This window comes from Hypanus sabinus (genome assembly GCF_030144855.1).
Source record: "Hypanus sabinus isolate sHypSab1 chromosome 24 unlocalized genomic scaffold, sHypSab1.hap1 SUPER_24_unloc_5, whole genome shotgun sequence".
NCBI lineage: Eukaryota > Metazoa > Chordata > Chondrichthyes > Myliobatiformes > Dasyatidae > Hypanus > Hypanus sabinus.
In genome coordinates this window covers 1,275,001-1,289,070 of record NW_026778948.1, presented here as the reverse complement: position 1 = coordinate 1,289,070, position 14,070 = coordinate 1,275,001, and the positions used below count along the sequence as shown (strand labels likewise).

At 48.3% G+C, this 14,070-nt stretch overlaps 1 protein-coding gene across 1 annotated transcript in view; it reads right to left on the bottom strand.

Annotated features, from left to right (window-relative positions):
• Positions 1 to 14,070, bottom strand: part of LOC132385523 (beta-2-glycoprotein 1-like) — a gene marked incomplete at its 3' end in the record, with an annotated part of 45,333 nt that overhangs the window by 23,122 nt on the left and 8,141 nt on the right. The window contains exons 2-3 of the mRNA XM_059957647.1: positions 5,523 to 5,675; positions 1,786 to 1,977 (exon numbers count right to left, since the gene is read on the bottom strand). Of these exons, the coding sequence (XP_059813630.1) occupies positions 1,786 to 1,977; positions 5,523 to 5,667 (337 nt within the window). The remainder of the gene's footprint in view (positions 1 to 1,785; positions 1,978 to 5,522; positions 5,676 to 14,070) is intronic.

Here is a 14,070-nt window from a genome sequence, read left to right as displayed (position 1 = left end):
GGAGTCACGTAGGGAACGATCCCTGCAGAAAGCAGGAAGTGTCAGGGAGGGAAAGATGTGCTTGGTGGTGGGATCCCATTGGAGAATCTACAGAAGTCACAGAGAAGTTACAGAGAATTATGTGCTGGACATGGAGGCTGATGGGGTGGTAGGTGAGGACAAGAGGCACACTGTCCTGGTGGGGTGACAGGAGGGTGTAGTCAGGGCAATGGAAGAGATGCAGATGAGGGCAGCATTAGTGGTGGAGGAAGGGAAGCCCCTTTCTTTGAAGAATGAGGACTCCTCCTTCGTTCCAGAATGAATAGCCTCATTCTGAGAGCAGATGCAGCAGAGATGGAGGAATTGAGAGAAGAGGGTGGCATTTTTAAAAGTAGCAGGGTGGGAAGCGATATCGTCTGGGTAGCTGTGTGGGTTTACAGTAGATATCAGTAGATAAGCTGTCTCCAGAGATAGAGACAGAATGATCGAGAAAGGCGAGGGAGGTGTTGGAAATGGACCAGATAAATTTGAGGGCATTCTCATACCCCCTCCCTCTCTCATCTTACCTGCCCACCACCTCCCTCTGGTGCACCTCCCCCTTTTCTTTCTTCCATGGCCTTCTGTCCTCTTCTCTGATTTCCCCCTTCCCCAGCCCTGTTTCTCTTTTACCAGCTTCCCAGCTCTTTACTTCACCCCTCCCCCTCCCAGTTTTGCCTATCACCTCCCCTCCCCCACCAAAATCTGATTCCTCAGCTTTTTCCTCCCTCGTCCTACTGAAGGGTCTCACTCAAAATGTCTTTTGCATAGACCTGCTACGTTCCTCCAGCATTTTGTGTTTGTTGCTTGGATTTCCAGCGTCTGCAGAATTTCTCTTGTCTGCTAGTGACAAGTGTCATCTAACCAGTGTTTTTCAGAGCTGCACCAGCACCTCGTGATTCTTAATGCAAACACGAGGAAATCTGCAGATGCTGGTATCTTTCAGTTAGTCCTGACAAAGGGTGTCAGCCGGAAACGTCAACTGTGCTTCTTCCTGGCCTGCTGCGTTCCACCAGCGTTTTGTCGTGATTCTTAAACTCAGTTTCCTGAATAAAGAAGGCCAACACACCATATGCTTGTACCAAGTTCTACAGATTTGATAGAGTGATTGAAGAAGATTTTAAAAAGAAGTTGCCCAGAATGGATGGATTTAGTTGAATGAATAGATTTAAGATCATTTGACATAGACATAGGAGCAGAATTAGGCCATTCAGCCCATTGTGTCAGCTCTATCATTCCAGCATGGCCGATTTATTATCCCGCTCAACCCCAATCTTCTGACTTTTCCCTGTAATGTTTGGAGCCCTGACATATCAACCTCTGCCAATGACTTGGCCACCACTGCTGCCTGCAGCAATGAATTTTACAGATTTGCCACTCTCTGGCTGAGAAAATTCCTCCTCATCTCTGTTCTAAATGGATATCCTTCAGTTCTGAGGCTGTGCCCTCTGGTCCTAGACTTCCCCAATATAGGAAGCATCCTCTCCACGTAAATTCTATCTGTATCTTTCAATGTTCGATAGATTTCAATGAGAACTCCCCAAATGCAGCAAGAATAGGTACAGACCCATCAAACACCCCTCATACATTAACCCTTTCATTCCGGTTACCATACTCAAACCTAAATTTAGTTCAGTGAAGGTGTTTAGTATCAAGCACCAACAGTATAGGCTGAAGAGACTGTTCTGTGTTCTACCACCCTTGATCCCAGTACCTTTGTCTTGCTTCTGGAGTCTGTCCCACACATTTCCCGACGTTCCCTTCACTCACCCTGGCACTCCGGCATAGACCCACTCCACCTCTGGTCTCCCTGGCAACGGTGCCGAGAGACGGTTGGGCCTGCTTGGGTGATGAAACCTGGCAGGCACGACACCTCCAGCCAGTGGTTAAACAGGGGGCGGTTTCCCCCAAGGAGTCTCACCGTGGCATTGTCCACAGAAACAGGCCAGGGGCAGGTCCGACCTGAGAGAGAGAGAGAGAGAGAGAGAGAGAGAGAGAGAGAGAGATGGAGAGAGGGAGGGGAGAGAGAGAGGAGAGAGACAGAGCGGACAGAGAGATAGAGGTGAGAGAGACAGAGAGAAAGATTGAGAGAGTGAGTGAGAGAGGGAGAGAAAGTGAGAGAGACAGAGAGGACAGAGAGACAGAGAGAGGGAAGAGTAAGGTGACAGAGAGAGAGAAAGCGACAGAGAGAGTGAGAGACAGAGAGAGACAGTCAGAGAGAGAAACAGTGAGAGGAGAGAGAGAGTGAGAGGACAGAGGGAGAGGAGAGAGGGGGAGAGAGAGAGAAGAAAGAATATGAAATTAATCAGTAATTTGATTTATTATTGTCATACGTACCAAAATACAATGAAAAGCTTGTCTTGCAGACAGATCAGATCATTACACAATACACTGAGACATAACAGAGGAAAACAATAATAGAATGCAGAATAATGTGTTAAAGGCAGACAATGAAATGCAAGGACAATGAGGAGGTAGAGGTCAGGAGCCTGTCTTATTGTCCTGGGGGACCGTTCAATAGTCTGATAACTGCGGGGTAGAAGCTGTCTTATCGTACTGGGGGGCCGTTCAATAGTCTGATAACAGCGGGGTAGAAGCTGTCTTATCGTACTGGGGACCGTTCAATAATCTGATAACAGCGGGTAGAAGCTGTTTTATCGTACTGGGGGACCGTTCAATAGTCTGATAACAGCGGGGTAGAAGCTGTCTTCTCGTACTGGGGGACCGTTCAATAGTCTGGTAACAGCGGGGTAGAAGCTGTCTTATCGTACTGGGGGGCCGTTCAATAGTCTGATAACAGCGGGGTAGAAGCTGTCTTATCGTACTGGGGGACCGTTCAATAGTCTGGTAACAGCGGGGTAGAAGCTGTCTTATCGTACTGGGGGACCAATCAATAGTCTGATAACAGCAGGGTAGAAGCTGTCTTATTGTACTGGGGGACCGTTCAATAGTCTGGTAACAGCGGGGTAGAAGCTGTCTTATCGTACTGGGGGGCCGTTCAATAGTCTGATAACAGCGGGGTAGAAGCTGTCTTATCGTACTGGGGGACCATTCAATAGTCTGGTAACAGCGGGGTAGAAGCTGTCTTATCGTACTGGGGGGCCGTTCAATAGTCTGATAACAGCGGGGTAGAAGCTGTCTTATTGTACTGGGGGACCGTTCAATAGTCTGATAACAGTGGGGTAGAAGCTGTCTTATCGTACTGGGGGACCGTTCTATAGTCTGATAACAGTGGGGTAGAAGCTGTCTTATCGTACTGGGGGACCGTTCAATAGTCTGATAACAGCAGGGTAGAAGCTGTCCTCGAGCCTGGTGGGACGTGCTTTCAGGCTTTTGTATCTTCTGCCCGATGGGAGGGGGAGAACAGAGAATGTCTGGGGTGGCTGGGGTATTTGATTTGGGTCTACACTTTACCAAGTGTAGACAGAGTCCATGGAGGGGAGACTGGTTTCCGTGCTGTGCTGAGCTGTGTGTCCACAACTCTCTGCGGTTTCCTGCGGTCCCAGGCGGGGCAGTTGCCGTACCGAGGGTTGACAGGGTCTTTACTGAATGTCTTTACGCTTCTGAGGTCATAGAAGTGTTGGTGTAACATCTACGTGGTTGGACCAGGACAGGCCACTGGTGATGCCCACATTCAGGAACACGAGCTGAGATCAGTGATGGCGGCGCAACGCAGCAGCCACTCCGGGATGAATATCTGTTAAGTAGGATGCCGTGTACAATCCTGATTTGACGGGGACGGACGGGTGAACACGGTGGAACATCTGGTGAAACTTCTGAAATGCCTGTTTCGCTGCCGCTGTTACTGTGCGATCGAGAAATCTCCGGAGAGGAGGCCCCGAATCCTCGGCTTTGCCTGTTGCTTGGCGGCCGGGGCCGGGGTCGAAGCGCTCAACAGAGATGGTGCTCGGTGTCGGAGGGCTGGTCGGAGGCTCGAAGTTTTTGGACGGACCCGGAGTTGGTTGTGGTCGGGGCTCCCAGAAGGCCGTGTTGGCAAGCTGCGGCGCTGGAGGGTCATGGCAGGAAGAGTTTTTCTTCCTTCTTCCGTCTGTGTGAGATGATGGGCTGTCGGGACTTTGAGACTTTCTGTTAAACGGTGCCATGGTCTGCTCTTTATCAGATTACAGTATTGCTTTGCACTGTTGGAACTATATGTTAAATTATGTGGTTTTTGTCAGTTAGTCCTTTATCAATTATGGTATTGTCTGCACCGTTGTAACTAAATGTTAACTATAACTATGTGGTTTTTGTGTAGGTTTTTGGTTTGTTGGGTGGTAGTGTTGGTCTCTTGACTCGGTGGGTCTGGGTAGTCTTGTTTTGTTTGGTGGGTTTGGAGTTCCTTTCCGGGGAACGTGCCAAGACGGTAGCGCGATATCGATACACAGCAGCCTCTCCGGACTCCGGACCAAACGTTATGTGGTTTTTCTTGTGTGGTCTGTTTTGTGCTTTTTCGTGATATCATTCCGGAGAACGTTGTCTCATTTTTTAACTGCATTGCATTTGTGGTTTCTAAATGACAATAAACTGAATCTGAATCTGTTGATGTTGTCCAAGTCTCTTTTATCCGTGCAGCACAGGGGCTCTCTCAGCACACTAACCTGAGACTTACAGAGGGGGGAGAGGTTTTGAGGAATGAAGAGGGGAATTATCCACTGCAGGTTTCTGGCCTCTGACCTCCTTTTGTCAGTCACATGCACGGTGTGTAAAGGCTACACGGGTTCAGTGTGCAGCCCAGCTGGGGGGTTTGGAGGGGGTAATGTCAGGGCTGACAGCTGGTTGCATGTCATTGTCGCCTGTCTCTGGTATGCATTCTCCCACTTGAGCCGAAACTAGAGAAACCGTCCAAACAAAGTGAAGAAGTTTAGATTGATTGTGTACTCTACCCCCACCCTGCTCCCCCGTCTCTCAGACTTTCTCCCCCACGCCCTTTCCCACCCCTGCCGTCTCTCTCCTTTACCCGATCTGTCCCTCCACCCTCTCCCCCACATTTCTCTCACCTGATCTGTCTCCCACTCACACTCTCCCACCCTCTCTCTCATCCTCTAACCCAATCTCCCCATTTCTCTCACCCACTTTCCCCTACTCATGCTCGCTCCCCATCTTACCCCAATTATGTCTCCCACTCTACCCCCTCTCTTTTCCCCTATCTTGACCCTCACCTCCTCCCTCTCATCCCTCTCTCTTCTACATTCCTTTCACCTCTCTCTCCCACTCATGCCCTTGTTCTCCCTCTTTCTCCCCCTCTCACCCTCTTTACCTGCTCTCTTTCCCCCCTCTCTCACTCATGCCTTCTCTACTGCACTCTCTCATTCTCTCTTCCCCTTTCTTTCATCCCTCCCTCCTGTGCCCTTTACCTGCTCTTTTACCCCACTCTCCCCCTCTCTACCTGCATTGTCTCCCCTTCCCTCTCCCCAATTTCTCTCCCTCTCTCTTTCACCACCACTGCCACAGCACACCTTGATCTCCCCTGAAGGAGGGAAGGTGGAGGGGGAAAGGTTCAGACGTACCCTTCCGGACACAGCTAAGGCCACAGGCCCCATCGCAGTGACACTGACGTTTCCAACAGTCCCGGTTGCGCAGACAGCCCCTTGAGCACACTTGTCCAGTATTGGAGACCTCCGAGAAATTCCGTGCGGGACACGCCTCGTTCATCACACGCTCTGGGCAGACATGGTGGTTCAGACACATCATAATTTTCCCTCCACACCGTCCCATCACACACTCCCGGGGTCAGACACAGAGTGAAGCTCCCTCCACACCATCCCATCACACATTCCCGGAGTCAGACACAGAGTGAAGCTCCCTCCACACCGTCCCATCACACACTCCCGGGGTCTGACACAGAGTGAAGCTCCCTCCACACCGTCCCATCACACACTCCCGGGGTCAGACACAGAGTGAATCTCCCTCCACACCGTCCCATCACACACTCCCGGGGTCAGACACAGAGTGAATCTCCCTCCACACCGTCCCATCACACACTCCCGGGGTCAGACACAGAGTGAAGCTCCCTCCACACCGTCCCTCCACACACTCCCGGGGTCAGATACAGAGTGAAGCTCTCTTTGAAGTGTCCCATCACACACTCCCGGGGTCAGACACAGAGTGAATCTCCCTCCACACCCTCCCATCACACACTCCCGGGGTCAGACACAGAGTGAAGCTCCCTCCACACCGTCCCATCACACACTCCCAGGGTCAGACACAGAGTGAAGCTCCCTCCACACCATCCCATCACACACTCCCGGGGTTAGACACAGAGTGAATCTCCCTCCACACCGTCCCATCACACACTCCCGGGGTCAGACACAGAGTGAAACTCCCTCCACACCGTCCCATCACACACTCCCGGGGTCAGACACAGAGTGAATCTCCCTCCACACACTCCCATCACACACTCCCGGGGTCAGTCATGGAGTGAATCTCCCTCCACACCGTCCCATCACACACTCCCGGGGTCAGACACAGAGTGAAACCCCCTCCACACCGTCCCATCACACTCTCCCGGGGTCAGACACAAAGCGAAGCTCCATCCACACCGTCCCATCACACACTCCCGGGGTCAGACACAGAGTGAAACCCCCTCCACACCGTCCCATCACATACTCCCGGGGTCAGACACAGAGTGAATCTCCCTCCACACCGTCCCATCACACACTCCCGGGGTCAGACACAGAGTGAATCTCCCTCCACACCGCTCCATCACACACTCCCGGGGTTAGACACAGAGTGAAGCTCTCTTTGAAGTGTCCCATCACACACTCCCAAGGCAGTGACTGCACATGCAGGAACCTTGCACATGCAAGCACACGTGCACATATGCAAATCCAATTGCCTGGATGTACATACAGAATCGTGTATATACACACATGTATCAGTATCACAGTGGAGTAAAGGGAATTATAGAGGCTTGAGAGAGGAGTTGGCCAGAATTGTTTGGAAAAGAACACTGGCAGGGATGATGGCAGAGCGGCAATGGTAGGAAATTCTGGAAGCAATTCGAAAGGCAGTGGATACGTACATCCCAAAGTGGAAGACATTTCTAAAGGAAAGATGACACAACCATGGCTAACAGGAGAAGTCAAAACCAACTTAAAAGCCAATGAGAAGCTAGAGGATTGGGAAGCTTTTAAATACTAACAAAAGGCAACTAAAAAAGTCATTGAAAAAGTAAAGATGGAATATAAAAGTAAGCTAACCAATAATATTAAACAGGATATCAAAAGTCTGGAAGAGAGGCAAGAGTGGTAGTAATGGGGGACAACAAAAGAATGGACAAACGAATAAGTACTTTACATCAGTCTTCACTGTAGAAGACACGAGCGGTAAGTTGTCAGGGGGTATGAAGTGTGTGAAGTTACCATTACTAGGGTGAAGTTTCTTTGGGAAACTGAAAGGTCTGAAGGTAACACACAAAATGATGGAGGAACTCAGCAGGCCAGGCAGCATCTCTGGAAAAGAGTACAGTCAAAATTTATGGTTGAGACATCGATGCTGCCTGGCCTGTTGAGTTCATTCAGTACTTTGTGTGTGTTGTTTGGATTTCCAGAATCTGCAGATTTTTTTTTTGTTTGTGAGGTCTGAAGCTAGATAATTCACCTGGACCAGATGGTGTACACCCCAGGGGTTCTGAAAGAAGTGGCTGACGAGATCATGGAGGCATTAATAATGATCTTTCAAGTATCACTAGATTCTGGAATGGTTCTGGAAGTCTGGAAAATTGCAAATGTCACTCCACTCTTCAAGAAGGGAGAGAGGCAGAAGAAAGGAAGCTAGTCTGACAGTAGTTGGGATGATGTTGGAGTCGATTGTTAAGGATGTGGCTTTGGGTTACTTGCAGGCACATGATAAAATAGGCCGTAGTCCGCATGTTTTCCTCAAGGGGAAGTCTTGCCTGATAAATCTGTGAGAAGTATTTGAATAATTAACAAGCAGAATAGACAAAGGAGAATCAGTAGGTGTTGTGCACTTGGATTTTCAGAAGGCCTTTGACAAGTTTACACATATGAAGCTGCTTAACAAGCTTCGAGCCCATGGTATTACAGGAAAGATTTCAGCACGGATAAAACAGTAGCCGATTGGCAGGAGGCAAAGAGCAGGCACAAAGGGAACCCTTTCTGGTTGATGTTCCACAGAGGTCAGTGTTGGGACCAATTCTTTTTGCATTATACATCAATGATTTGGATGATTGAATTAATAGCTTTGGTGCAAAATTTGCAGATGATACAAAGATAGATAGAGCGGCAGGTATTTTTGAGAAAATAGAAAGGCTGCAGAAGGACAGTCAGATTAGGAGAATGGGCAAAGAAGTGGCAAATAGAATACAGTGTTGGGAAGTGTATGGTCATGTTGGGAAGTGTATGGTCAGGCTCTTTGGTGGAAGAAATGAAAGGGTTGACTATTTAGTAAATGGAGAGAATCTGAGGTACAAAGGGACTTGGGAGTCTTTGCTTAGGTTCCTTAAAGGTTAATTTGCAGGTTGCGGAAGGCAAATATGATGCTAGCATTTGTTTCAAGAGGACTAGAGCAAGGATGTAATGATAAGACTCCGTTAAGGACTGGTGAAGCCTCTCTTGGAGTATTGTGAGCGGTTTCGGGCTCCTTATCTTAGAAAGGATGTGCTGAAACTGGAGAGGGCTCAAAGGAGATTCTCAAAAATGATTCCAGGATTAAATGGCTTGTCATATGAAGAGTGTTTGCTCTGGGGCTGTACACACTGCAGTTCAGAAGATTGAGGGGTGATCTCATTGAACCCTATCGAGTGGTGAAAAGCCTCAGTAATGTGGAGAGGATGTTTCCTATGGTGCCAGAGTCTAAGACCAGAGGACACAGCCTCAGAATAGAGAGATGTCCTTTTAGAATGGAGATGAGGAGGAATTTCTTTTGCCAGGAATGATGAATCTGTGGAATTCTTTGTCACAGACAGCTGTGGAAGCCATGTCTTTTTGTATTTTTAAGGCAGAGGTTGATAGGTTCTTGATTGGTCAGGGCATGAAGGGATATGGGGGAAGGCAGGAGATTGGGGCTGAGAGGAAAATTTGGATCAGCCATGATGAAATGGCACTTGATGTGCCAAATGGCTGAATTCTGCTCCTATATATTATGGTCTTATAGTCTCATTTCCTCTCCCTCTCTCTCTCTCTCTCACACACACACACACACACACACACACACACACACACACACACACACACACACACACACACACACACACTCACACACTCTCCCTCCCTCTCTCCCTCTCTCTCTCACACACAGATAAGTAAATACTCTCCCTCCCTCTCTCTCACTCTCTCATAGAACATAAATGGCCCACAATGTTGTGCCAACCCTCAAACCCTGCCTTAAAAACCCTATCCCCCACCTTAAATTCCTCCATATACCTGTCTAGTAGTCTCTTATATTTCACTAGTGTATCTGCCTCCACCACTGACTCAGGCAGTGCATTCCACGCACCAACCACTCTCTGAGTGAAAAACCTTCCTCTAATATCCCCCTTGAACTTCCCTCCCCTTACCTTAAAGCCATGGCCTCTTGTACTGAGCAGTGGTGACCTGGGGAAGAGGCACTGGCTGTCCATTCTGTCTATTCCTCTTAATATCTTGTACACCTCTATCATGTCTCCTCTCATCCTCCTTCTCTCCAAAGAGTAAAGCTCGATCTTAATCTCTGATCATAATCCATACTCTCTAAACCAGCCAGCATCCTGGTAAATTTCCTCTGTACCCTTTCCAATGCTTCCACATCCTTCCTATAGTGAGGCGACCAGACCTGGACACAGTACTCCAAGTGTGGCCTAACCAGAGCTGCATCATTACATCGCGACTCTTAAACTCTATCCCTCCTCATATGAAAGCTAACACCCCATAAACTTTCTTAACTATCCTATCTACCTGAGAGGCAATTTTCAGGGATCTGTGGACATGTACCCCCAGATCCCTCTGCTCCTCTACACTCCCAAGTATCCTGCCATTTACTTTGTACTCTGCCTTGGAGTTTGTCCTTCCAAAGTGTACCACCTCACACTTCTCTGGGTTGAACTCCATCTGCCACTTCTCGCCCACTTCTGCATCCTATCAATGTCTCTCTGCAATCTTTGACAATCCTCTACACTATCCACAACACCACCAACCTTTGTGTCATCTGCAAACTTGCCAACCCACCCTTTTACCCCCACATCCAGGTCGTTAATAAAAATAATGAAAAGTAGAGGTCCCAGAACCGATCTTTGTGGGACACCACTGGTCACAACCCTCCAATCTGAATGTACTCCCTCCACCATGACCCTCTGCTTTCTGCAGGCAAGCCAATTCTGAATCCACCTGGCCAAACTTCCCTGGATCCCATGCCTTCTGACGTTCTGAATAAGCCTACCGTGTGGAACTTTGTCAAATGCCTTACTAAAATCCATGTAGATACATCCACTGCACTACCCTCATCAATATGCCTGGTCACCTCCTCAAAGAACTCTATCAGGCTTGTTAGACACGATCTACCCTTCACAAAGCCATGCTGACTGTCCCTGATCAGACCATGATTCTCTAAATGCCCATAGATCCTATCTCTAAGAATCTTTTCCAGCAGCTTTCCCACCACAGACGTAAGGCTCACTGGTCTATAATTACCCGGATTATCCCTACTACCTTTTTTGAACAAGGGGACAACATTCACCTCCCAATCCTCCGGTACCATTCCTGTGAACAACAAGGACATAAAGATCCTAGCCAGAGGCTCAGCAATCTCTTCCCTCGCCTCATGGAGCAGCCCCAGGGACTTAGCTATCCTAATGTATTTTAACAACTCCAACACCTCCTCTCCCTTAATATCAATATGTTCCAGAACGTCAACCTCACTCATATTGTCCTCACCATCATCAAGTTCCCTCTCATTGGTGAATACTGAAGAGAAGTATTCATTGAGGACCTCGCTCACTTCCACAGCCTCCAGGCACATATTCCCAACTTTATCTCTAATCGGTCCTACCTTCACTCCTGTCATCCTTTTGTTCTTCACATAACTGAAGAATGCCTTGGGGTTTTCCTTTACCCTACTCGCCAAGGCCTTTTCATGCCCCCTTCTTGCTCTCCTCAGCCCCTTCTTAAGCTCCTTTCTTGCTACCCTATATTCCTCAATAGACTCATCTGATCCTTGCTTCCTAAACCTCATGTATGCTGCCTTCTTCCACCTGACTAGATTTTCCACCTCACTTGTCACCCATGGTTCCTTCACCCTACCATTCTTTATCTTCCTCTCCGGGTCAAATTGATCTCTAGCATCCTGCAAGATATCCCTAAACATCGACCACATGTCCACAGTACATTTCACTGCAAAAACATCATCCCAATTCACACCCGCAAATTCTAGCCTTATAGCCTCATAATTTGCCCTTCCCCAATTAAAAATTTTCCTGTCCTGTCTGATTCTATCCTTTTCCATGATAATGCTAAAGGTCAGGGAGTGGTGATCACTGTCCCCCAGATGCTCGCCCACTGAGAGATTTGTGACCTGACCCGGTTCATTACCTAATACGAGATCCAGTATGGCATTCCCCCTCATCGGCCTGACAACATACTGTGACAGGAATCCATCCTGGATGCACTTAACAAACTCTGCCCCATCTAAACCCTTGGAACTAATCAGGTGCCAATCAATATTAGGGAAGTTAAAGTCACCCATGATAGCAACCCTGTTATTTTTGCACCTTTCCAAAATCTGCCTCCCAATCTGTTTCTTAATATCTCTGCTGCTACCAGGGGGCCTATAGAATACCCCCAGTAGAGTAACTGCTCCCTTCCTGTTCCTGACTTCAACCCATACTGACTCAAAAGAGGATCCTGCTGCTTTACCCACCCTTTCTGTAGCTGTAATGGTACCCCTGACCAGTAATGCCACCCCTCCTCCCCTTTCCCCTCTCGCTATCCCTTTTAAAGCACTGAATCTCCCTCCCTCTCTCTCACACACACATAGACACTCACACACTCTCCCTCCCTCTCTCTCACACACACATAGACACTCACACACTCTCCCTCCCTCTCTCTCACACACACATAGACACTCACACACTCTCCCTCTCTCGCACATACACAGTTCCTCACTCTCCAACAGACGTAGACTCCCCACACTCTTACACACACAATCACACACTCCTTCCCTCTCACTCACTCTCCCTCTCACTCACTCACAAACACTAAAGCACTTTCTAACACAGACACTCACACACACTCTCACTCTTACACACACCAGACTCTCACATACTTTCACTTTCTCTCACACACAAACACTCAAATACACAGACTGTATTCAGGGATTCACCTTTGAACCTGGATGAGTATGCTGCAGTTGTTACCGACTTCATTAAAACCTGTGTGGACGAATGTGTGCCCACAAAGACTTACTGTACATTCCCAAACCAACAGCCTTGGATGAACCAGAAAGTATGTCATCTACTGAAGGCCAGATCTGGCGACCCAGGCCTGTACCAGAAAACCAGGTATGATTTGCAGAGGGCTATTTCAAGGGCAAAGAGACAATTTCAAATGAGGTTGGAGGCAATATCGGATGCACGGCAACTGTGTCAGGGTCTGCAAGATATTACTTCCTACAAAACAAAACCCAGTAGCATGAATGGCAGCGATGCTTCACTACCAGATGAACTCAACGCCTTCTGTGCCCGCTTTGAAAGGGAGAATACAGCTACATCTGTGAAGATCCCTGCTGCACCCGATGACCCTGTGATTTCTATTTCAGACACTGATGTTAGGCTGTCTCTAAAGAGAGTGAACCCTCGCAAAGCGGAAGGTCCGGATGGAGTACCTGGTCAGGCTCTGAAACCCTGTGCCAACCAACTATCCGGAGTACACAAGGACATTTTCAACCTCTCACTGCTACGGGCGGAAGTTCCCACTTGCTTCAAAAAGGCAACAATTATATCAGTGCCAAAGAAGAATAATGTGGGCTGCCTTAATGACTATCACCCGGTAGCACTCACATCGACAGTGATGAAATGGTTTGAGAGGTTGGTCATAACTAGACTGAACTCCTGTCTCAGCAAGGACCTGGACCCACTGCAATTTGCCTGTCGCCACAATAGGTCAATGGCAGATGCAATCTCAATGGCTCTCCACACGGCTTTAGATCACCTGGACAACACAAACACCTACGTCAGGATGCTGATCATTGATCATTGCTCAGCATTTAATACCATCATTCCCACAATCCTGATTGAGAAGTTGCAGAACCTGGGCCTCTGTACCTTCCTCTGCAACTGGATCCTCGACTTCCTAACCGGAAGACCACAGTCTGTGCAGATTGGTGATAACATATCCTCCTCGCTGACGATCAACACTGGCGCACCTCAGGGGTGTGTGCTTAGCCCTCAGCTCCACTCTGTATATATTCACATGACTGTGTGGCTAGGCATAGCTCAAACACCATCTATAAATTTTCTGACAATACAACCACTGTTGGTAGAGTCTGAGGTGGTGATGAGAGGGCATACAGGGGTGAGATATGCCAACTAGTGGAGTGGTGCTGCAGTAACAACCTGGCACTCAATGTCTGTAAGATGAAAGAACTGACTGTGGACTTCAGGAAGAGTAAGACGAAGGAACACATACCAATCCTCAAAGAGGGATCAGAAGTGGAGAGAGTGAGCAGCCTCAAGTTCCTGGGTGTCAAGATCTCTGAGGATCTAATCTGGACCCAACATATCAAAGTAGTTATACAGAAGGCAAGACAGTGGCTATACTTTATTAGGAGCTTGAAGAGATTTGGCATGTCAACAAATACACTCAAAAACTTCTATAGTTGTACCATGGAGAGCATTCTGACAGGCTGCATCACTGTCTGGTATGGACGGACTACAGTCCAGGACTGAAAGAAGCTGCAGAAGGTTTTAAATCTAGTCAGCTCCATCTTGGGTACTAGCCTACAAAGTTCCCAGGACATCTTCAAGGAGCGGTGTCTCAGAAAGGCAGCGTCCATCATTAAGGACCTCCAGAACCCAGGGCATGCCCTTTTCTCACTGTTACCATCAGGTGGGAGATACAGAAGCCT